The 24,564-nt window shown below is 38.9% G+C and overlaps 2 protein-coding genes across 13 annotated transcripts in view; one reads left to right on the plus strand and one right to left on the minus strand.

Annotated features, from left to right (window-relative positions):
• PHF11 (PHD finger protein 11) overlaps positions 1–3,087 on the plus strand; it is a 30,651-nt gene extending 27,564 nt beyond the window's left edge. The window contains exons 10-11 of one of the 2 annotated variants that reach the window (XM_086712292.1): positions 559–630; positions 2,276–3,087. In XM_086712292.1, coding sequence (XP_086568418.1) covers positions 559–630; positions 2,276–2,457 — 254 coding nt within the window. In that variant the 3' untranslated portion in view covers positions 2,458–3,087. The other variant, XM_086712301.1, reaches the window with a different exon arrangement.
• A 4,286-nt stretch (positions 3,088–7,373) lies between these two features.
• Positions 7,374–24,564, minus strand: part of RCBTB1 (RCC1 and BTB domain containing protein 1) — a 99,741-nt gene continuing 82,550 nt past the window's right edge. For 10 of the 11 annotated variants that reach the window (XM_086712420.1, XM_086712411.1, XM_086712425.1 and 7 more), the window contains 4 exons: positions 21,074–21,200; positions 18,702–18,853; positions 18,025–18,155; positions 9,459–11,829 (listed from right to left, as the gene is read on the minus strand). In XM_086712420.1, the coding sequence (XP_086568546.1) occupies positions 11,689–11,829; positions 18,025–18,155; positions 18,702–18,853; positions 21,074–21,200 (551 nt within the window). In that variant the 3' untranslated portion in view covers positions 9,459–11,688. Of the gene's footprint in view, positions 9,426–9,458; positions 11,830–18,024; positions 18,156–18,701; positions 18,854–21,073; positions 21,201–24,564 lie in introns of those variants that run through there. The other variant, XR_015253343.1, reaches the window with a different exon arrangement.

Here is a 24,564-nt window from a genome sequence, read left to right on the forward strand (position 1 = left end):
TTTTTAACGTTTATTTTTGAGACAGAGACAGAGCATGAATGGGGGAGGGGCAGAGAGAGAGGGAGACACAGAATCGGAAGCAGGCTCCAGGCTCTGAGCCAACAGCCCGACTCGGGGCTCAAACTCACGGACCGTGAGATTGTGACCTGAGCTGAAGTCGGACGCTCAACCGACTGAGGAACCCAGGCGCCCCTGAGAGGGATTATTTTCAACACAACAAAATCAAAAAGTGAAATTATGAAGACAAAAGCTCACTCATGACATTCTTTCATTCATTTCTTTACTTTAGACCAAGCACTTCTCAAACTTGAACTTGCCTCTCAGAATCCCTGCAGGGCTTGTTAAAACACGTACCTGAGCCTCACCTAGCCACAAATTTGCATTTCTAACACGTCCCCAGGGGATACTGCTGCTTCAGCAGTCTGATCCTGACAGATACCACAGTTCCCCCGTGCTTGGCTGCTCTGGTTACTTTTCCTTATTTGGGGTTACTTTGTAAGGTGTTTCTGCCTACATAAATTATTTAAATTAAAACTGAAAATGTTTTTCTCCCTACAGACTATGAAGAAATTGGGACTTCACTTTTTGACAGTAGATTGTTTGAAGACACATTTGTAAATTTTCAAACAGGTACGTGAGTTATAACTGAGCAGCACAGTTTATAAATATATATATTAAAGTAATACACTACTATGCAGCAGATAAAAATCCTATTTCAGAAGAATTTTGTCTTATTAAATGAAAAAGCCCATTGCAAAGCATTATGACCCCTCACTCACACACACAACAGAAAAAGTGCACCCCAATGGAAACCGTCGTTCTCTGTAAGTGGCTGGACAGTGCCACATTACATTTTCCACATATACACAGTATCTTAGTAATCAGTAAAAACTCCATTTTTTGTTTCTACTTTTTTAAATGATTGCAAAATGGGAGGTATTCGGTCCCCTTATTCAGGACTCAGCCGGAACTGGTGAGGCAGCAAGGCTGTGATAAACTCCACGGCTGCTTGACTCCCTCCCTGGACTTAATGTGTACAAATTTTAATTCTCTCGGTATTAGGGAAGGAGGGTTGGAATTCATTTATTCTCAAGTTTTAAAAAAAACTTTTGAAAAAGAAGAAAGCCTGGAGGGGGCAGAGACTTAAATGGTTGCTATTTTACAGAAAGGTTTTATTGAATCATTATATTGTATACCTGAAACTGATACGACATCGTATGTTAATAATACATCAACCATTTACTGAGTAGGTCCTTGTACCATTAACATGCTTTCAAAACTGACTAAATTTCCACTTACAACCTCTCTCTCAAGCTGCCCCACACAGCTGGACAGGCTGGGCACTGCATATCCTGGCCAGAGTGGAAGACACACATTCGCACAGAATTTGGTGTAAATAGCTCCCCCTAAAGTTGTACACTGTGCCCTACACTCCATTCAAATTCTGTATTACATTTTTAATCAGAAAAACCAGCATATCCTTTAATAGTCTCTTGAGAATGCATACTGCTAATGTGAGTATCCATATATTTTTTAAAGCAGCCTTTAAAATTTTTAAGCCTAATTTTGTAGGAGACTTTCATATAAAAGTTACATTTCTAGCACCTGTCACTACTTGCATAGGTTGAGAGTATACACATTACAGTGTAGTATTTGGAAGGTGTGGGTCACCAAGAGGAGGCATTATTTGGAATTGCATTAGAACTTAAAAGGCCTAACTTTTGACATCTCATCTTGCTTAATTTAGCCTTTCTAATGTTCAAGAAAGTTAACTACAGGTATTCTAGAGAAAGATTATGTAGGTGTGTGTTTTAATATTCTTCAACTTATAAGTTTTCAAAAAATGACATTGTCACTGAGTAATATTGTTATTTACAGAGCCTGTTTCCACAATAAAAGCCTTCCTATTCCTAAATAAAATCAAAAGCTTTTACATAACATTAAAAATTGGATGCAATTTTATAAATGATTTGCCCTTAACCTTGCTATTCTACACACATGCTCTCTCCACTTAACAGATATAGTGTAGCATGAAGATAATACAGTCTCTGCTTTTGAGTTCTCAAAGATAGTCAAGCTCTAAAGATGTACTGACCAGCTGTATGTGATAAATACTAGAATTCTATCCTGAATTAGAAGAGGAAGAAAAGGCATATAAGAACCAGTCCCTCTGCACAGCACTGTGTACTACTGTGCACTTGCATGTAAAAGGGGCTAGAAATAGTCCATTGTTTATAAAACTACCAACCTGAAATCATTTCATTTCTTATCACAGCAATAGAGAATAAAATTGATCAATGTGAAGAAAGGCAGAAGCAACTGAAGGAAGAGATTGAAGGACTTCAGGACTTAAAAAAAACCTTGCGGTCTCTTCAAGAAGATAGAGAACTCAGGTCAAGTTCTACTTCAGTATCTTCTGGGTCTTCTAAGGACTACTATTTCCTGGGCCAGGAATGAGGCTCAGCTGCAAGCAGGCAGCGAACGGAAGATCTAACCTGTGGAAGCCACACATCTTTAGACCTACGCCTCTCAGGTCTCTCTGGTCCTCAAACTTCAATCCTCATCAACTCTTACCTGTTCCTACATTTCATGCCTGACTGGGTATTTACTGCCTCCCTCTTATCATCTCACTTCTGTTCTCCAACAACATGTTTCTCAGATTCTACTTGAGTAAATTAGATTATACCTCCCATCTCTCCCACCCTCTGTCCTGAAAGTCCTATGGTGGCTTCATGCTGGTGCATTGCCTCCCATGCTTCCCCCACTCCAGTGATCTAAGTTGACTTCAATAACATACAAGATGCTCCTGGAAGTAAAGGCTCCCCCCCAGGGCCTTTGCTTGTCCTGCTGTGAAGCCTTAACTACTCTGTTTCCTTTCTCTGCCTGTTCTGCCTGCAGAGCTCATTACACCAGTTCTACCCCTTCTTCCCTCTGAGATCACTTCCCAAGATAACCCATTGTATCTTACATCCCACCGTTAGGGTATAAATTCTGAGGGCAAAATCTCACTATTCCTGTGATTTGCTCTCAACACATTCCCAGCACCTATGATGCTCAATAAATGCATAAACTGTTATTATCCTTTGAGACTCGTTCCAGCTCATAATGACTCAGATAAAGCAAATTTGAATATTTTACTCCGCTTATCCCAAATTTACCTGTCATCACAAAGTCTGCTTTTTATTTTTGGGTTTTTTAAGTTTGTTTATTTGAGAGAGTGCGCGTGCAAGGGAGGGGCAGAGAAAGAATGAGACAGAATCTCTAGCAAGCTCCACGCTGTCAGCACAGAGCCAGAAGTGGAGCTCACACTCACGAACCGTGAGATCATGACCTGAGCCAAAATCAAGAATCAGACGCTTCACTGACAATCACACAGGTGACCCGACAAAGCCTGCTTTTTAAATTTCTTTCTGGCTGCAGTCACTACATGGGCGTATATCATCTTTAACATAAGTTTTTCAATTTAAAATGACTACAAAAGAACATCAGTGGGAATACACAAGAATGAAAAACAATCACTAAGACTTTTCTCTGACAATACAATTTGGATTTTTATGCACCAAATCTGATCCCTGAAAACCTGACATTCATATTTCTTTTTACCACACTACTCTGATACACAATAATGCCACATTGCAAAATGAGTTTGATCCAAGTCCCCAGCATGGTGGCTCACATGTTTTAAGTACTCAAAAAATGTCCACTGAATGAAGAATAGGATATAGGTGAAAAGTACATGTCCATTCCTGTTTTAAGGGCAACCCTAGCTGAATTCATAATTACCTGAGTGACAAAAATCTAAATCTAGTGGCTTTTAAATTCAGCTGCACATCAGAATCACCCAAGCATTTAAGAAACTACAGGAGGGAGTCAAGGAAGATAGCAGATTAGGAAAGATCCTGAGCTCACCTCCCAGAGACACACCAAGGCAACAAGCATATGTACTACAACTCTCTGTGAAAACAACCTGAAGACTGGCAGAACAGGTCTTCCACCGACAGACCTAGAGAGGCGGCTACATGGAAAAGGGTAGGAGGAGGGGTGCTTGCCTGGCTCGGTCAGTTAAGTGTCTGACTCTTGATTTGCGCTCAGGTCAAGATCTCACAGTTCCTAAGTTCAAGCCCCGTGTCGGGCTCCACATTGACAGTATGGAGCCTACTTGGGATTCTCGCTCTCCTCTCTCTGTCCCTCCCCTACTCGCATACACACACACACTCTCAGAATAAATCAATAAAAATTAAAGAAAAAAGGGGAGGAGGGGCAGAGACACAATCAGTAGCCACACCCCTGGTATGACTACCCACTAAATAGTAGGGACATCTTAGGCACAAAGGAGCAGGGGTCCCAGGCCCTAAACTGGGCACCCCCCACCCTGGGGATCCACACTGTAAAGGCAGGTTCCTCTTTGAAAATCAGCAGGGCTGAATTCTGGGAGCTTTAAAAACCAATGGGGCTTCACTTGGGGAGAGCCAGAGAGCTATAGGAAATGGAGTCTCTGCCCTTAAATGGCCAGCACATTGAATGATGACCTAAGACACTGCACAGATTCAGTGGTCTGGAAGATGCCTGGGATACAGCGAACGATTTAGTGACTGACTTTAGGATATGTGCCAGAGAGGCAGGGATCTGCACAATTCGTTTGTTCTCCAGGAACAGAAGTGTTTGCTGGTGTTTTCCTTGCCTTCCCCAGCCCTAGACAGCCAGAGGCTTTCAGGAGTCAGTTCTGACACTGTCCATCTACCTTGCCATCACCATGTACCCTGCCCCTACGTTCTCCTGAGGAACCTATCCATCCAACCCATCTACCCCACACACACCTGCACTGCCACATCCAGCAGTGTGTTGTTCACTTACATAACTAGTAAAAATTGGCCAAGGGGTAACACAAAATAAAAACATGTGAAATAGGACATTGTATACAAAAAACATGGAAGAGGCAGTAAAAATTTAGCGCCATTGTGTGTCTGAACTGACCATCAACTCAGTATAGACTGCTAAACACATGGGATGTTACATGAGAACCCCCTGGGGTAACCACAAATCAAAAACCTGTAATAAATACACAAAAAATTGGAATCACACAAGAATTCCACACAAAAGATTGGAATCCAAGCATGACACTAAAGAAAGTCATCAAACCACATGGGGAAAGAACAAGAGAAGAAGAAAGAAACAGAACTACAAAAACAACTAGAGAACAATTAACAAAATGGCAAGGAGCACATACCCATCAATAATTAAATGTAAATAGACTAAATGTTCCAATCAAAAGAGTGAATGAATGGATAAAAAAAAAAAAAACAAAAAACAAGACCCATCTATATGCTGCCTACAAGAGACTCACTTCAGACCTAAAGACACATACAGACTGAAGGTGAAGGGATGAAAAAATATTTATCTTGCAAATGAAAGTAAAAAGGCTGGGGTAGCAATACTCATATAAGCAGGGAAGGGACCGAGACAGAGGGAAAGAGAGAATCCCAAGCAAGCTCCACACTCAGTATGGAGCCCAGTGCGGGGATCAATCTCACAACAGTGACATCATGATGTGAGCCAAAATCAAGAGTTGGATCCTTAAGTGACAGCCACCCAAGTGCTCCACCAAGCCACCTCACATAAAATAGACTTTAAAGCAAAGACTGTAACAAGAGACAAAAAGGTCATTACATAAGGATAAAGGGATCACTCTCGTAAGAGGATATAACAATTTTAAGTATTTATATACCTAACATAAAAACACCTGAATATATAAAGCAAATACTAACAGACATAAAGGAAAAAGCTGACTGCAATACAATAACTGTAGGGGACTTTAACACCCCACCTATACCAATGGATACCTTGCTCATTGAGACAGAAAATCAGTAAGGAAACAGTGGCTCTGAATGATACATGAGACCAGATGGACTTAACAGACATATACATAACATTCCATTTAAAACTGCAGAATACATATTCCAGTGCACATGGAACACTTTCCAGGACAGAGCACATGACAGGTCACAAAAAAGCCTTCATAAATTTAATAGACTGAAATCATATCAAGTGAAGTATCAAGTGAAATTATACCAAGGATGTATCACAAATTATATCCAACCATACGAGACTAGAAATCAATTACAAGACAAGTGGAAGAAACACAAACATGTGGCAGCTAAATAACATGTTACTAAACAATGTATCAACAAAAAAATCGAAGAGAAAAAATACCTGGAGGCAAATGAAAATGGAAACATGGTAATCCAAAATCTTTGGGACACAGAAAAAGCAGTTCTAAGAGGGAAGTTTATAGCAATATAGGTCTACCTCAAGAAACAAGGAAAATCAACAATTTAACTTTACACATAATGGAACTAGCAAAAGGAGAACATAGCCAAAACTTAGCAGAAGAAGAAAATAATAAAGATCAGAGAAGAAATAAATGAAATAGAGACCAAAAAAAAAAAAAAAAAAAAAAAAAAATTTCAATGAGACTAAGAGCTGGTTCTTTGAAAAGACAAACCAAAGTGATAAACTTTTAGCCAGACTCATCAAGAAAAAAAGAAGACTCAACACACCAGTCAGAATGGCTAAAATAAACAACTCAGGCAACAACAGATGTTGGCGAGGATGAGGATAAAGAGGATCTCTTTTGCATCATTGGTGGGAACACAAGCTGGTGCAGCCACTCTGGAAAACAGTATGGAGGTTCCTTAAAAAATTAAAAATAGAACTACCCTATTACCCAGCAATTGCACTACTAGGTATTTATCCAAGGGATACAGGTATGCTGTTTCGAAGGGGACACAGGCAGCCCAATGTTTATAGCAGCACTATTGACAATAGCCAAAATATGGAAAGAGCCCCAACTGTCCATTGATGGATGAATGGATAAAGATGTGGTGTATATATACAATGGAGTATTACCTGGCCATCAAAAAAGAATGAAATCTTGCCATTTGCAACTATGTGGATGGAACTAGAGGTATTATGCTAAGCAAAGTAAGTCAGAGTAAGACAAAGTATGACTACACTTATGTAAACAATCTAAAAAACAGAACAAATGAACAAACAACAGAAAAGAGAAACAAACTCATTAACATAGGATGACTGCCAGAGAGGAAGGGGACAAGGAGACAGGCAAAATAGGTGACAAGGATTAAGAGGTATAAACTTCCAGTTATAAAATAATTAAGTATGGGGATGAAGAGTACAGTATAGGAAATACGGTCAGTAGTACTGTATTAACTGTGTGATAAGGGATGGTAAATACACTTACCATGGTAAGCATTTCATAATGTACATAATTATCAAATTACCTACTGAAAACCTGATATATGCCAATTATACTTCAATTTTTAATTTTTTTAATATTTATTCATTTTTGAGAGAGAGAGACAGAGCATGAGTGGGAGAGGGGCAGAGGGAGAGGGAGACACAGAATCCGAAGCAGGCTCCAGGCACTGAGCTGTGAGCACAGAGCCTGACATGGGCTCCAAACTCACAGACCATGAGATCATGACTTGAGCCAAAGTCAGATGCTCAACCGAACCACCCAGGCGCCCCAACTATGCTTCAATTTTTAAAACCACTGAATTGTACACTTAAAAATGGTTACAAGGGGGGCACCCGGTTGGCTCAGTCAGTTGAGCATCCGACTCTTGATTTCAGCTTAGGTCATGATCCCAGGTTGTGGGATCAGAGCCAGTATGTGGCTCCATGATGAATGTGGAACCTGCTTGAGATTCTCTCTTTCCCTCTGTCCCTCTCCTTGAACATGCTCTAAAATAAAAAATAAATGGTTAAAATGGTAAATTCATTTATGTTTTACCACAATAAATAGGAATTCTGAATATAAAAAAAAACTACAGAAGACTCCGTACAGATGCACTGAACGAAGACTTCTCCTGGTCCAGGTGACGACCGGAACTTCCTCTCCTGCTATTATATCCCATAGCAAAGTTTATCTGAGTTTTGATGTCATGATCTTTACTTAAGAGAAAACCTTTGTCCCCCACTTTACCTTCAAATTTAATCTGTCATTCCTACCATGGGAGGCAACTTGGCACAATGGAGCAACATGTGTTTGACAGTCACTAAGTAAGCAAATATTAGGCAAACTATTAAACCTGGGTTTGTACTTGTGCTATGTCATTCACTACCGAAAAACTTCAATCAAATTACTTAATCTGTCTGAGCTTAACTCTACCTACCTTATGCCTTACGGTACAAAACGTGGACACTACAGAAGAAAATATGTGAAGCATAGGGCATAATGTCTGGCACCATGGGAAACAAATGTTCTCAAACACACACACCCTCTCCTTACCCACGTTTCCCCTAATGGGCCCTGGCTTATGTTCTCCATTCTAACCAAACTTGCTAATGGTTAAGTTCTGGAAGGCTTATCAGCCACCACCTCTAAGCCTTTGCTTATGCCACTTACCTGCTGTTTTGGAATGAGTGAGAAGGACATTGTCTTCAGAGCATCTATTTCTCATAATAAGGTATCAAGTTTTCTCGCACCACCTATTGTGAAAAGTTGTTTATAAATAGGTTTTTACATATTCCTCGACTTCTCTCTCCTCTCTCCTAATAACTTACACGTTCCTTGAGGATAGGGACTGTCCTTCCCTTCATTTATACGTACAAGGATCCAGATGCATTTTTCTGCTGTGACAGTTCAATCGTATTATCTTTCAGTAGGAATAAAACCAAAAGATTTTTTTTTAAATTTTTTTCTTAATGTTTATTTTTGAGAGAGAGAGAGAGACAGAGACAGAATGTGAGTGGGTTAGGGGCAGAGAGAGAGGGAGACACAGAATCCGAAGCAGGCTCCAGGCTCCGAGCTGTCAGCACAGAGCCCGACGCGGGGCTCAAACTCACAAGCTGTGAGATCATGACCTGAGCCGAAGTCGGATGCTCAACCGACTGAGCCACCCAGGTGCCCCAAAACCAAAAGATTTGTATGGGAGTAGGGGATACAACTGAGAAACAGGTGACCTGTTCACTGTGGTACCTGTTTTCAGCCTGATACCTGCTAAGAATCATAGTACCAATTTTTTTTAATGGTGGAAAAATATATAGAACATGAAATTTATCAAGCTAACCACCTTTACGTGTGCAGTTCAGTGCATTACATACATTCAACACTGTTGTGTTGTCACCACCACCATCCATCTCCGTAATTCTTTATATTTTGCAAAACTGAAACTGTATCCATTAAACATTAGCTCCTAAGCCCTCTCTCCCACCTCCAACCTCTGGCAACTAGCATTCTGCTTTCTGTCTCTGTGAATTTGACTAGGTTAGTTACCTTGTGTGGGTGGGATCATGCAGTATTTGTCCTTCTGTGACTGGCATATTTTACCCAGCATAATGTCCTTGGGGTTCATCCAGGTTGCAGCATGTGTTAGAACTTCCTTCCGTTTTAAGGCTGCACATTACTGATTTTTGAGAGGGAAAAACAACTCTGCATGTATGTCTTGACAGATTATTTATTAATATGTCATTCTAAACATTACATAAATACAGCCTATATACTAGAGTATCAAATATTATTCCAGTAAGAAGTTCAAGAGTACAGTTAGGGTTATCTTAAGAAATATGAATACTTTGGCTTTCATTATCACATCAGATGAAAAAAACAACTCAAAGAACAGTTTTCATTTCCTGCTATGATTAACAATGAAACCAAGTAGAAAAATAAGAGTGTATTAAAAAAAAAAGATACTCAAGTACTTTTCAAAGAACGTATTTCCATGTTCTTCACTACATACACACTCATACAAATTACTCGGTAATCTGAGAAGTGGTTCTTTACCTATATAAGGAACCTCAGTAAATATTTGTTGAATGAATGAACAATCTATGGAAATGGATCTACTACTTTAATTTGTGCTTTAGGTTTTTTTCAAGTAAGAGCAATAGTAAACATACCGCAGGTCTTGTTTTGTCCAGATCATAAGCCTATAGAACAGTGATTGTTATGAACACCACCCATCATAGCTAATAATCAAATTAATGTGCATTCATCAACCTAGTAAGAAAAATTCTATCATGTTGCAGAACTAATCCTAATTAATAACTGACTGGGCTTCAATCACTTGCAACATGGTCAAGAAAAGGGAGCTGGGACTTCTAGGTTTGAATTTATCTCACTTATCAATGAATTCCTATCTTTGGGCCCTCACTCCCATCCAAACCCTCAGACACACTTAGAAACACTGCTAAAAATAGTAGCTGCAGCATATCTTCACTCTCTTGTTAATTTGACTCTGAAAATGTATTTGGGCTCCAAGTTCAGATGAGGGACCTTCCAAACAGGAAACCGTTCACTAAGGGAATGCCCACAAATGGAAATGAGTCTGTGAGCCAGAGAGAACAAAACTTTGTTCTTACAGCAAGCTCAACAGACACACACGATAAAACTCAGAGTTGAACACTCTTCCTCCAAAAGTCATGTTCATAACCAGACCAAAAAAGAAACAAACAAACAAAAAAACCCAAAAAACTTGAACTTAAAAGGATCCTATTTAAAAAGATCTTTTCAGGGAAATCATAATTTTGATCCTTTTTCAAAGTTATATTGTGCTAAATATTATACCTAACACAATCAAAAGACGAGGAAATAAAAAACGAAAGCTGGAGTTGCAAACAAGCAAAGGTGTGACACTTGGCCTATAGATAAAAGAGAGAAATTCTATGAAGTCCTGCCAGAAAGCTGGTTTTAAGAACACCTTGTGAGTCAGATGTAGTGGATCTGATCGTCTAGCAGCCATAATCTAGGAAGGCAAGAGTATGCTGAATATGCCATTACTTTCTTCTCATGATTAGCGTTTATGGGGGAAACGGTGGGGAATCAAATTTAAACTTCAGCTCTTAGACTGTATCTTAATAAAACAAAACACTGTTGGATAGTAGTGGATACTCTATAAAATATTGACCTCTATCCAAAGTTTCTTTCGATATCAACTTTTTACAGGTAGTCCTAAATTACTACTCTTTATGGACTTAATTCTTAAGAGAAACCTTGGCTAGCCTACAAGTTTATCTTTGCATAATCATCATCGTAATAGGCTTAACTCATATTAAACTGAATATTGTTTTTTGATACACGATGAAGTTAAAAAAGGTCCTCAGTAGTACAAACACACACAAAAACCTCAAACTGTCTTCACTACTCCTTCACAGTACGGCTAGTGAGCTAGCAACTGATGCAGCATTTCAACAAGCCCCAAAGTCAGCATCTTCAATTCAAGGTGGGGCCTCTTATGTCTATCTCACAATCCACAAACCATCCCAGTTCCTGGGGTCGAAAGGGTTGTTACTATGTGAGCCAGGAGAATTACCGCAAACTTCTCCTTTCCAAGTTCAGCAGTTCCTCTAATCAAAAACAAAACAAAACAAAACAAAACAAAACAAAACAAAACACAAACGACCAGCTAAACTTTCACCCCTTTACAATGTTCCAGCCAAATTAAGGTCACATTTAAAATGCACATATCTGGAAACAAGACTTGTTTAGAACGGGTTCAGGAAAAGCTGTACATCCTTCATACATTCCTACACGGAGAATGGTGTCTCAAGATGTGAAAAACAAACAAGCTGACGGGTTTTTTACCTGCAAAATTACATCACCCGCAGAGCACAAAGCAGCCACCATGGCCAGTGCCCCAGAGCATTCACAAAACCCAGCAGCCTGGGGCTTCAGTTCTTAAAGGCTCCACATTTACTGGCTTTAGCAATGAATTCCTTTAGCAGAGGGCCATCCATTTGCCAAAATGCTGCAGTCTGTGTAACTTCTGTCAAATGATTGATGCAAAACTTAAAGCAGAATTCTTCTAAATCCTGGACACACACAACAAAAATAAAAACAAAAAGAGGCTTTTTTTTATTAACTTTGATCAAATTACTTCTATCCAAACCCCTCATCCCAAATCTTTCACCCTCCCCTAGAAAAGATATTTGAGGCCAGAAACCTCAAACTAAGCAAACAAGTGACTGTACATAGGTCGGCATCAGAAAAGCACGTACTATTGAGGCGCCTGAGTGGCTCAGTAGTCGGATGAGTGTCCGACTTCAGCTCAGGTCATGATCTCACTGAGAGTGAGTTCGAGCTCTGCGTCGGGCTCTGTGCTGACAGCTCGGAGCCTGGAGCCTGCCTTAGATTCTGTGTCTCCCTCTGTCTCTGCCCCTTCCCCGCTCATGCTCTGTCTCTCACACACACAGAAATAAACATTAAAATTTTTTTTTTAAATAAAAAAAGAAAAGCACGTACTATTTAGTCACAACACCTCCCCTACCTCAAGTCTGACTCTCTAGAACGTACACCCATTCACAGAGCCTATGGGGGGACAGCCTCCGCATGGCTGTCACACAGTCCGGTCACATGCAAAGACTTTAACAAGCTGAAAGCGTACACCTGAAACTAATACAGTATTATACGTCAATTCTTCTTCAATAATAATTAAAAACAAAGCTGAAAGCAACTTTACTCCAATGTATGTTTGACCACAGTCAAGTCAGAGAAAAGAATTAAGATGTGGGTTATTTAGCTTAAGGAAGACCTTAAGAAATACAAAAGTGATGAAGAGATGTCCTAAGGAGACACATAAAAAAAAAAAAAAAAAATTCCACAGACCTTAAATTCATTTTCACACTCTCCGAGATAAAAATGCCTTCATTGTTAAAGCCACAAAGAAAGACACACTCCCACTCCCACACACTAATTTCTCAGATAGTCGGTCCAGAGGAAAATATTCAGTCTGGAGTTTTCACTCAGACAAAAGAAGTCATCAGCTACCGACATCCAGAAGTAATATATACAAGTGTTAAAATTTTCTGCCAATGCTAACAGAGCCTTTCATCCCCAGCAAAACACTACCATGTTTGTTCCTTGAAACGCCGGAACACGTATTTATTAAATCCATTAGGTACTGGAATGTATACAAAGACTAACTATATAACAGCAAATCACACTAAAAGCTCTTATCACCAATACCTTGATTCTTGTAACTTTGCCAGCTACACTGAAGGTCAATACTCAGGGTTCTATCAAACCAGGAACTGGACAACATTTAAACTGCAGCGTCTTGGCTTCATGTTTCCAGCCACCGTGCAATGAGAATGTCAGGCAGAATGGGGAAGGACCCACACAAACGCAGAGACACGTCTCCTTTCTACTCTCTCATTGCAGACCCCTGCGAACAAATACTTCCCTATTCTGAGGGTCCCTCTGTCCCTAGCTGAATGATGTCCCCTTCCAGTCATATAACCAGTAAGAGATAAACCACATCTAATGTGTATCAGCCAGCTGCTGACAGAGTTTTGCTTTCTAGAGAATTCATAATGCATTTAAAATATCAGCACAATCTCCAGATCCACGTTTTTAAATAAGAGATTCCCAGTGGGTTGAAGTACAGCTGAATGTTCCGTGTGTTATAATAAACTAGAATGTTAAACTATATTAAACATTCCCTCTCAATTATTGAAGAAAAAGTCCTACTCCTGGTATAATAACCCAACGATTAACACACAGCTTTGGGACTAAATTATATTCCACAAGGAGAGAAAAGTCATTTTTATCTTATTTATCAAAAAGAGACAACTAGTTTATCTACGCATATTTTAGGAAGAAATAACCAGTCATAAGCACAGAAAGTCTCTCAAACCATCTAATGTATCAGATGAGGATCTTTAAATATTGACTCTTAATTATACAATTTCAAATTCAAAGAAGATTGCACTAAATTCTGGCACTGTAAAACCTCATTACAGTGTCTACAGATCCGGAATTCAAGATCTTCAGAGGTCAAACAAGGAGTATATCCAAAGACTATCTTGAGTATAAACTCTGAAGAACTTTTTATATAGCACAGGTACACAGACGGCACCTCTAGTTATAAATCACTTCATACATTTATGAAAACAGCTCTAGCAAACCGTCTTCCCTTCCCCTCCAATGAGTCTGAATTGGTAAGATAGCTCAGTATTCAAAAAATGTTTAGCAGTTTCAAACATTACAAACCTGACTAGTGAATCCTGAAAATAACCTAAAGCTGGGTTGTTTAAAGAACTTATTTAATAACTGACTCTTGCTTAAGGCAGATCTATGGAAAAGGAAGCACTGAGTGCCCTTGGAGAGAGAAACTGGATATGCAAGCTCACCTGCATGAACAGAGTGGCACAGTCATGCAACTCACTTAGCAGCCGATGCCCTGAGCCAGCCTGCCTCTGATGTGTGAACGAGATCAATATTTTCTTGATAATTCTTGAATATTTTGAGAACCTACATGATCTGTTCACCTCACTCTGCAAATGTGTCACATCTTCAATTAACCAGAAAAGAAAATACAACACTTACCCAACTGGTAAGTTAACTGTAACAGAACTGCTGGGCTTTGTATAAAAGCTTATATATGTTTAAATGTTTATATAAAACATTTCCAAGAAGAATAAAAAGGATTACTTGACCCGTAGATGAAAAACGTTCATAATAGAATGAAAGCCTCTTCTTAAGGCCAACGGAATATAAAAGTGGGAAAGAGTGTAAAATCAGGGGCTCTAATACAATATTTTTGGTATATCAGAAGTAATTCCATATTCATCACATTTTGTGGTGAAATTATTATAAAGTGGCTCTGAGGCAAATCAGATAAAATGTCAGATTTGTTGTAATTAGCAAGGAAGATCAAAATAAATTGCTACTCTAATTTATAAACTCATTCCAAATTTTTCAATGTTTAAATTAAATTATTCCAATAATTTATATATTCTGAGAATGAGTCATTTTTCCTTTCCACAGATTTTCTTAAAACACAATCGATGGTCTAAATATCCACATTTTAAAAAATGCTATTGCAGCCTAAATGGAGTTCTTATCCAGTCTTCAGTCCTCCAAAGCTAAAATAGTCGAATGCTAATTTTTCTATAGAAGGCTACTTGGCCAGGATGAGACAGGCTACCTATGTGTCACAAGCCCCCCTTGAGACATATTCTGGATGGCAAGAAATTGTGAACCACACCTAACTTTGCCCAAAATTATTGTTAAAGTAGTAATAAAACAAACCCCCAAAACTGTAAGTTTAGAATCTGTTTCCTAGTATATCAGGTACAAAATATTCCATATCAAAGTGGTCTCTAGTTTTTAGAATGTGCTTAAAGTCTTTTTTTTAAATTTTTTTTTAATGTTTATTTATTTCTGAGACAGAGAGCGCGCGTGCGCGCGTGCAAGCATGAGTGGGGGAGGGGCAGAGAGAGGGAGGCAGAATCAGAAGCAGGCTCCAGGTTCCGAGCTGTCAGCACAGAGCCCAACGCGGGGCTCGAACTCACAAACCGTGTGATCATGACCTGAGCAGAAGTCAGTCGCTCAACCGACTGAGCCACCCAGGCACCCCTACAATGTACTTACAGTCTTAATAGGACAAAATAAAGAAAAGGCACTCTCACTAACCAAAAAATACTTTACAGTTTACTGATCACAGAAAACTGTTAATTTTGTGAAGAAGAAAAAATGCTGGCCATATGGTTTTAGCGCAAAACTTTCAACACCCATATCCCAAACTAATTCTGGAATTAGATTCCTGGCCTTATATTTATTGCTTCCAAGAGCAAAATCTTAGGACTTAAATTGCTAAGCAAGGAGGATTTTCTGGCAAACTCTCCACTCTGGGTTCAACAAATAATACTTCCCTCCCAACTATTTCTCCTGATGTTCAGATACACTAGGGGGTGCCTGAGTGGCTCAGTGGGTTGAACAGATCATATCAGGTCATGATCCCAGTGTTGTGGCATCAAGCCCCGCGTTGGGCTCTGTGCTGAGCGTGGAACCTGCTTAAGATTCCCTCCGTCTGCCCCTCTCCCAGCTTGCGTTCTCTTTCCAACAAACAAAAAAACCCCAAAAACACACAGAAAACAAACATTTCCTGAAAAGAAACTGTATAAATAGAAACATTTCAAAATTTGTGTAATAAGATACTAACTATCTTGATACAATGTTTTTTTCACATCTACTCCCTTGATGGCAACATTTATTTGGGTTTGTACTGGAGGAATTCTGAAGTGCTCCTCTGCCAGGTTGTTCTTCAGTTAAAACTTGGAGGAAGACTGACAGTGCATTCAGAATGCCGGGGCTCCACAACAACCAGAAAAATCTTCCTAACTACTGAGCCAATACATTTTTGTTGCTTTTATGTGTGTCTATTTGCTGCAAAATTACCTTGTCAAAAGGGGGTATGGGGAAACCACAAGAACTTACAGGAAACAGAAAAAATGTGAGAAGCTTGTCTTCCATCTTCCTAGCATTTCAACCACAGAATGAAGGCAAAGTCATCTAGTCTCCCTAAGCGGAGCTTCTGAAAGTCAATATTTTGGTGGTAAATTTCTAATCTTAGTGGCAGCTTCCCATCAACTTATAGATACAGCTAGTAGGTTTTATTTTTACATTTAAACACTTCATTTATTTACTTACTACATTCTATTGCATTAAGGGAAATACAAGGTAACTCCTAGAAGAATCCACCCCCCCCAAAAAAATACAGCCTAGAAAGAAAGAAGTGATTCTTTCTCTTTTTGTCTTCTACGTTCCAAGTTTTCTACATTGAATGTATTAATATTTGGGGGGTTTGGAGTTTTATTGTTTTCTTCATTTTTTAAAGGACACCTTCATGGCAAGGTGTTTCAAATATATTCACTCATTCATTAAACTCAGCATACATTCTTGAGGGCCAACCATATGCCCACACTGTGCCAGACTCAGGGAAACACATTTGCAGTCTCAGGGAAGAGTTGGTATCTAATGTCTATACTTAGCATGAGAAAAATGAAAGCTAATTTAAAAAAGTGATCAGCTGGCACAGGTAGAAGTGCCATAAGGTTTTTTCCTGGAAACTTGATGGGATAGGTTTTAACTTAAAATGAGAAATTTCCAGCAACTAGAGCTGAGATGTTTGCCTCTGCCCAGGTGGTTCTAACTTGTTTTAATCAGCAATATCCTAACCCCTAGAATATGGAACTCATTAGTAGTAAGGAGAAGGGAGAGATACAGAGAAGATGCTAAGAGTGAATTACCAAATGGACAGAAAGGGCACTGACCAATTTAAAATTACATCACTAGGTAGAAATGCAACCTAAAGGGCACTTCTAATAAATAAGTTCATGGTGTCACAGAAAAGGCAAGAAAAAAATCTAGACATCCATTTCCTATTAGAAATAATTTAATCACCAAATCTGCTGTCAGGCCACAGAGAAAGTCAACTATATTTGACCTTAGCAAATATTTATGATAATATAATTTCAAATAAAAATAGGATGCACTTTGAAAATACAAAACATAATGGTCCATTTGGATCCCTAAGTTTGATAAAGGAGAAGATCCCTGCAGGTGTTTGGTAAATCTCAATACCGCGTACTCTGCCTTGTCAAATGATGACAAAATACTACCTCTAAGAACGGGCTAATTGTGTCATTAAAGGTGTATGCCTTAGCTGGACTCCAAGGCTGTTGCTCTCTACCTTATATTCTCTATAAATTTATAAAACCAACCGTACCAGACTTTAGTTCACTAATTATCCTTAATGTATCCTTCAGGTGGTACCATATTCATTCAGTTCAACAAACATTTATCATCCAGTGCCTACTATGTGCCAGGCACTACAGAATACAGAGAATAAGAAACAGTTCTGCTCACAAGAAGCCTACAATATGATGACGCTCTGATTCTTAACTTCAAGAAAACACACCAAATGCAAAATTTCAGACTCTCAAAAGGCCATTCATTCATAGATTCTTTAGAGACCCGTGAACCCCAGATTAAGAATTCAATCCAGTGCAAAATCAACCATCCACAACAAACACACAAATAAAAAGGAGTCCAGAGCAAGCTCTTCGCACATGAATCATTATGAGTTACAATCAGACAATGATAGAATTTCAGAGCATACACAGATACGAAATTACTCATGTTCCTTGTCTCATGCAAGAAAAGGGTGGGAGGCAGAGCACAGGGAGCTGGAGGGGTTGGCTTCAGTTTGCTGTTTATGTTACCTCTGCATCGTATCTGACTGCAGCAGAGAATAAAGAAAAGGCATTCTCCACCGTAATTCCACGCTTGATAATGTGCTGACAGAGCTTTTTCAGCCGGTTTTCACAGTAAGACGTGGCCAAGTCCAAAAGACCTAAAAACAAAAAAGAATTTCACCAAGTTTATGATATTTTGCCTTAATTTTTAAACATATATATTTCATTTTGGTGAAAAGAGTTACGGAGATGAATCAAAAGTTTCTTAATGAATGCTACCCTAAAGGTTATTAAATAGATCCTCTTTTTCACTCCCCTCCCCACCCCAGAACAGACCTCTCCCTACACTCGCTTTATACAACTTCCTCTACAGTACAAAAGAAGGGGAATAAATGGAATTGCCCCCCTTCTTTTGTTTCCAAGAGGATACACTAAATGCATTAGCAACGTATTAAAAATTAAAATATTACAAAATTAAAAATTATTAAAATTAAAATAAGTCCATAGCCATAAATAAACTAGGTCTATAATTGTGAACCGTAACAACTTATACAATACTATTTTTAAAGACATTTACTTCAAATATTTTCTAAAAACCATGTAAAAGCCAACTGAGTTGAAACTTTTTACACTTCAGTACTGTGAGAACGTGGAGGGAGAGATTTTTGCTCGTGAGGCCTGGCCCGTCCCGGTGGCTGAGGTACCTATAGCATCTTCAGGTGGCAGGTCCACTGTATCTGTGTAGAGGTACTGGAGAAAGGCACGGTACACTGGGTAAGAAAACTGGTCTATTTCTATCACCTCCTTCATATCCTCATTCCAGTAAGACTGGAACATGGATCGAAAGTGCTCACACCTAGACAGAACAAGCAAAGTTATCTAATGAAGTTGACGAAATCCAACAACTCTTACAGGTCTCCCTACCTACTACTATATTCAGGCCCACACTCACAGGCTTATGAATCTTTAGCTAGCACAGGCTTTTACATTCACCTTCTGAATCTATTCACTTGCATTTTCTGATGGGCATCTCCTATTAAATACTAAGGATTCTAAGTAGGGCCTAGAAGTACCCAGCCCTTCAGGTGCACCACTGTTTGCCTTTGATAGTCCTCATCCAGATCAAGGATTTTGCTCCCTCGTTTTTCTTAACAAGATTATACAGAAATGCATTTCAAACAGTGAAATTAAAGGAAATTCAGAAATGAGAGTTCAAATCTTTGACGATACATCAACATCATTCAAATAACTCATTTGGTTTTTAATTTTCAAGTAATCAGCATATTCTTAAAACCGCTTTCAATGTTAACTGGATCACATTTAGGCTGATGATTATCACATTACCTCACATGACAATTTTCCTCCTTTTCTGACTCATCTCCAAAACAGCCATCAGTCCTGTTTTGTTCCTCTGCTTTGACCTGCTCCCTCTCCAATACACCCAAGTCTGTTACTAACTTACTCAGAAAAAACATTCACTAGGAAAGCCACAGATTTTTTAAAAAATCTAAGTGGGTCTTTTTATGTTATCTTTGCATGTAAAAAGCCACCTACATGCAAAATTGATTTCTAAAACTGGGTTTTCTACATATTTCAGTTTTAAAAAATCATCTTTTCAAATCCTTTTAAAATGAGATACGGTATAAATAAACAGAATATTTTCAAAATCCATTCACAACCAAAAGAATGGCTCCATCTACATAAGAAATTACTTCATCTGAGAAGTTAAAAGAAATAGTTGTCTAGGCAAGGAATGACAAATGGGTCAGAAAACTATGCATGAAAGGAACAGACTAGTTGACCACAGGTTCCCAGAAGGAACATTTCCAGTCTATAATTTCATTCCTTTGGTTCAGATATTTACTCTCTTAGTAATGAATGATATATATGGCTTTTAGGTTCCCTTAAAACGTATTATTTTGTAAAGAGGTTTTTAACTACATTTCAAAAAGGACCAGTTTAACTCTATGGTCTCACTTCATGTGCCTCCTTCTCAGTGATGGCAGCCTTAGGGGGCAAGAGTCCAAACTGTTATTAATAAATACAAAGTTCCCTCACATTTATACAAATAACTCCCACCATTTACTATATCTAAAGATCATTCATTTATTTTTTTTTTAATTTTTTTTTTTAACGTTTATTTATTTTTGAGAGAGAGAGAGACAGAGCATGAACGGGGGAGGGTCAGAGAGAGGGAGACACGAATCTGAAACAGGCTCCAGGCTCCGAGCTGTCAGCACAGAGCCTGACGTGGGGCTTGAACTCACGGGCTGTGAGATCATGACCTGAGCCGAAGTCGGCCGCTTAACCGACTGAGCCACCCAGGCACCCCTAAAGATCATTTCTTTAATTGGGAATCACATGTCCCTCAGGGCCAGAGGTCCATCACTCCTGACCATGAGAGTTTCTTGAGGGGGGGGGGGGGAATGAATCTTTAAGAGGACATACACACTTTTCACTAACTAATCTCTTGTATTTTTTTAATCACTTAAGTAAATTTGTCGATAGAAATAAGAATTCATAAGAACCTCATTTAAAAAAACAATATAGACAGGGAGCCTGAGTGGCTCCATCGGTTAAATGTCCAACTTCAGCTCAGATCATGATCTCGCAGTTCATGAGTTCAAGCCCCGCATCAGGCTCTGTGCTGACAGCTCAGGGCCTGGAGCCTGCTTCAGATTCTGTGTCTCCCTCTCTCTCTGCCCCTCTCCCTCTCGTGTTTTTCATCTCTCTCTCTCCCTCTCAAAAATAAACAAACATATATTTTATTAAATATATATTATATATATTTATATGTACACATATATATGTATACATATATATTTATATGTATACAATATACATATATATATTAAAAAAATATATACAGACAAATACTTCTACTACCACATTATGCTTTTTCAAAAAGGCACATGAGTGCACACTCACACACACAGATAATGCATGGATACTATTCACAAATCTAGTAAGTAGCGCCATTTCTCTCTACTACCAAGGCTATTTCTTAGCAGTCGCCAAAAGGAGACTGCAAAAAGAAAGTAAGGTCATCGATGTCTCTAAGCTCATGCAAAAATACCTGATTTTCAAAACAGCTTTATGGACATGGATATATTTCCCATCAATTCGAAACTTCAGATCAGCAGTTTCCGGACTATCAAATTCTTTCTTCAGTGATTCAGCAACTGTTAAAAAGTCTTCATGCTCTGAAAGCAACAAACCCATTATTAGTACATAAATCTGAAGAAATGTGCCGGAGATAAGAAAAGACTTCTAAAAGATAACCATTAGCAAGGTGAATAATTCAGATTTTTTTCAAGTTTGTGCCTTATTTGACAAATCAATTTCACCATATTAAAATACGTATCTTAAGTCTATAAACTACCAAAAAATATGTATGTAGTTGAAAAGGCCAATTACCAGTCTTATATATGAAGTCAGACATTTAAAAATGTATATTTTTTAGGGGTGCCTGGGTGACTTGGTCAGCTGAGTGTCCGACTTTGGCTCAGGTCATGATCTCAACAGTTTGTGAGCTCAGGCCCCACATCGGGGAGAGCCAGCTTGGAGGTGGGAGCCTGCTTCAGATTCTGTCTCTCTCTCTCTCTCTGCCCCTTTCCCAATCTCTCCCTCTCTCTCTCTCAAAAACAAAACATTTAAAAACTTTTAAATGTGTATTTAAAAAAGAAAAGAAAAATTTATAGGCAGTCCATGATTGTATCACTGCTCACTTAAAACTTGATTGGTTCTCCCCATGTTTATAGCATCGCCAAACTGGAAAAAGCCCAAATGTCTATCGACGGATGAATGGATAAAGAAGATGTGGTATATATATACAATGGAGTATTACTCAACAATCAAAAAGAATGAAATCCTGTCATTTGCAACTACGTGGATGGAACTGGAGGGTATTATGCTAAGCGAAAGTAGTCTGTCAAAGAAAGACAAATATCATGTAACTTCACTCATGTGGAATTTAAGAAACAAAACAGATTAACATTAAGGGAAGGGAGGCAAAAGTAATACAAAAACAGGGAGTGGGATAAAACATAAGAGACTCTTAAATACAGAGCACAGAGGGTTTGCTGGAGGGTTGTGGATTGGGGGATGAGCTAAATGGGCAAGGGGCATTAAGGAAGACACTTGTTGGGATGAGCACTGGGTATTAACATGTAGGGGATGGATCACTGAAAGCTACTGAAATCATTGTTGCACTATATGCCAAGTAACTTGGATGTAAATTTAAAAATTAAAAAAAAAAAAAAAAGAAAAAAACTTGAGTGGTTCTCTTCCAGGGCTAAGAATTTATCAATTCTCCTTGACTGAAACACTGAAAACACCTTTGCTCTGCTTTGGGGTAGTTTCAAGGGGTTGGTAAATTCAACTCCAGGAGCGTCAAGAAACAAACTTACGAGTAAAGTAGTAATGCTAAGCAGTCATGTTCTTATGCAGAAAAACCCTTTTTCCTAGGTATGTGGAATCTAAACATCCCTATCAGCCCTAAATATTAATGTACAAATAATCCTTACATGCTATCTAAAAACAGAGCAAATTTACTTAGTAACAATGTATACTCAAAGGGAACAGTTTTATAAAAACATGACCACATTGCCTGATAAGAACTGTTATATGTAAGAAGGACTATGTCCTTATGAAGAAAAGTAAAGGCACTTGTACAAATTATGTAACACCTTCCTGTGCCATGTGTGGACAAAGGAAAACCGGTAAAAGGCAGCTAACAGGAAAACAAAGAAAATTCCAGAGGTCACTGGCACTGAACGCAGGTGCTGTCAACACAGGAGACAGGTTTCTACCATGAGATGAGAACGGGACTCCATCAAAGAACTGAGCTGTGTCTCTCAGCAGCCTGCTGCTCTTAGAGCGACACCTGTTAAAACCTAGGCTGAAACTTAACAAGTAAGCTCATCCCTGAGCTTTATTATGAGAACCTCCCAAGGAAATAGCATTCACCCAAGCCCTCCCTGGAACTCCCACAACACAGAGCTCTCTTGGCTCTGGCAGAAAGTGGACAATCTCTCAAAAGTCGGGCTTTCCCCTCACCCTGTAACCTGGATCTCTGGCAAACAGAAGAAAGGAAATGACTCAGATGGGTAAGGAGTCCAGGAACCTAGACTGCTACCCCACCCGTCCGCAAAACAGCTTCGAGCGGTGCCTCCACTTCTGCCATCAGTCCTAAGGGTTGAAGTAACCCTTTTCCCCATTTTGGTTTCTGACAAGTATAACAACTCCCTTTAGAGAAGAAGTATTCTTCCGAGGTGTGATTTCACCATCTTTCTTCCTAACACTCAGCTGAGATCATAAACTGAAAGAGAAAACCCTTCTGACTTTTAGCAGGTGGTAAGAAGTCCTCTACGAGATATTCTGAATCTTATTTTTTCCAAACTTAACATTAAAAAATGTTACAACTTTTCTTCTGAAAAGGATGTCTTCTCAGGATTAGACTTCTGAGAGGCAAGTACCTGGAGAAGCCTTTTATGAACGGGTCCAGGTTAAGTAGCACTTGGGAATCTGAAGATGTACATAGTGTTTGGCTGTCCATGCTATACCTATGTGTAGTTATGGCTAAACAGTCCCATTCTGTGAATTAAATATTTTCTAATCACAACATTCACTGCAAAAAAATATTGTATTATAGTTATAAAACCTGGAAATGTTTATTTCACATTAAATTGAGCAGCAGCTTAACTCTTCCTAAACATACTCTTTGCCCCCGTGAGCACAAAGACTGGTCACCTGATGATGGGACAGCCCCAGCCAGCTGGCTAATACACCCGAGCATGACGCATACTACAAGACTGGTCTTTAATATCAACTGCTAAGCAACCCAAACCCCACAGTTGACAAGAGCTACATTAATTTCCAAGCACAAGGGCCATCATGATCCACTTATTTCCTCTGCATACAAAGAATAACTTAGAAGAAATACATCGCAAAAAATGCAGAAATGAACAAGAAATAAAAGAAAAAGATTAAACCCATCTTGTTAATGGCTACTCAGCTTTCTGACACCTTACCATTTTTCCATCAATGGACGCCTGAAGAAGACAATATTTAGAAAAGGGACAGATTATATAACCAAAGATCACCCTAAATTCCAGTACCCTTTGCAATAGCTCAGTTTTTGAGCCCTTCTGAAATAAAAGTATTTGAGACTGGTTGAAAGATAAAGTGAGAAAGTGGAGTTAACATGTCACCCTTTAAATTACGAGTTTTTACCCATGGAGGAGGGGAAGGAAAAAAAGGAAAAAAAAAAAAAAAAAGAGGTTAGAGTGGAAGAGAGCCAAAGCATAAGAGACTCTTAAAAACTGAGAACAAACTGAGGGTTGATGGGGGTGGGAGGTAGGTAGGGGAGGGTGGGTGATGGGTATTGAGGAGGGCACCTGTTGGGAGGAGCACTGGGTGTTGTATGGAAACCAATTTGACAATAAACTTCATATATTGAAAATAAATAAATAAATTACGAGTTTTTAATTTTTTTAAGTTCATTCTGGTTCATATTCAATTATGTAATAAATTTAGTATAACAAAAGCACTTAAAAACAGGTTACT

Source organism: Puma concolor, chromosome A1 (genome assembly GCF_028749965.1).
Source record: "Puma concolor isolate L17-30 chromosome A1, mPumCon1.1.hap2, whole genome shotgun sequence".
Taxonomy (NCBI): Eukaryota; Metazoa; Chordata; class Mammalia; order Carnivora; family Felidae; genus Puma; species Puma concolor.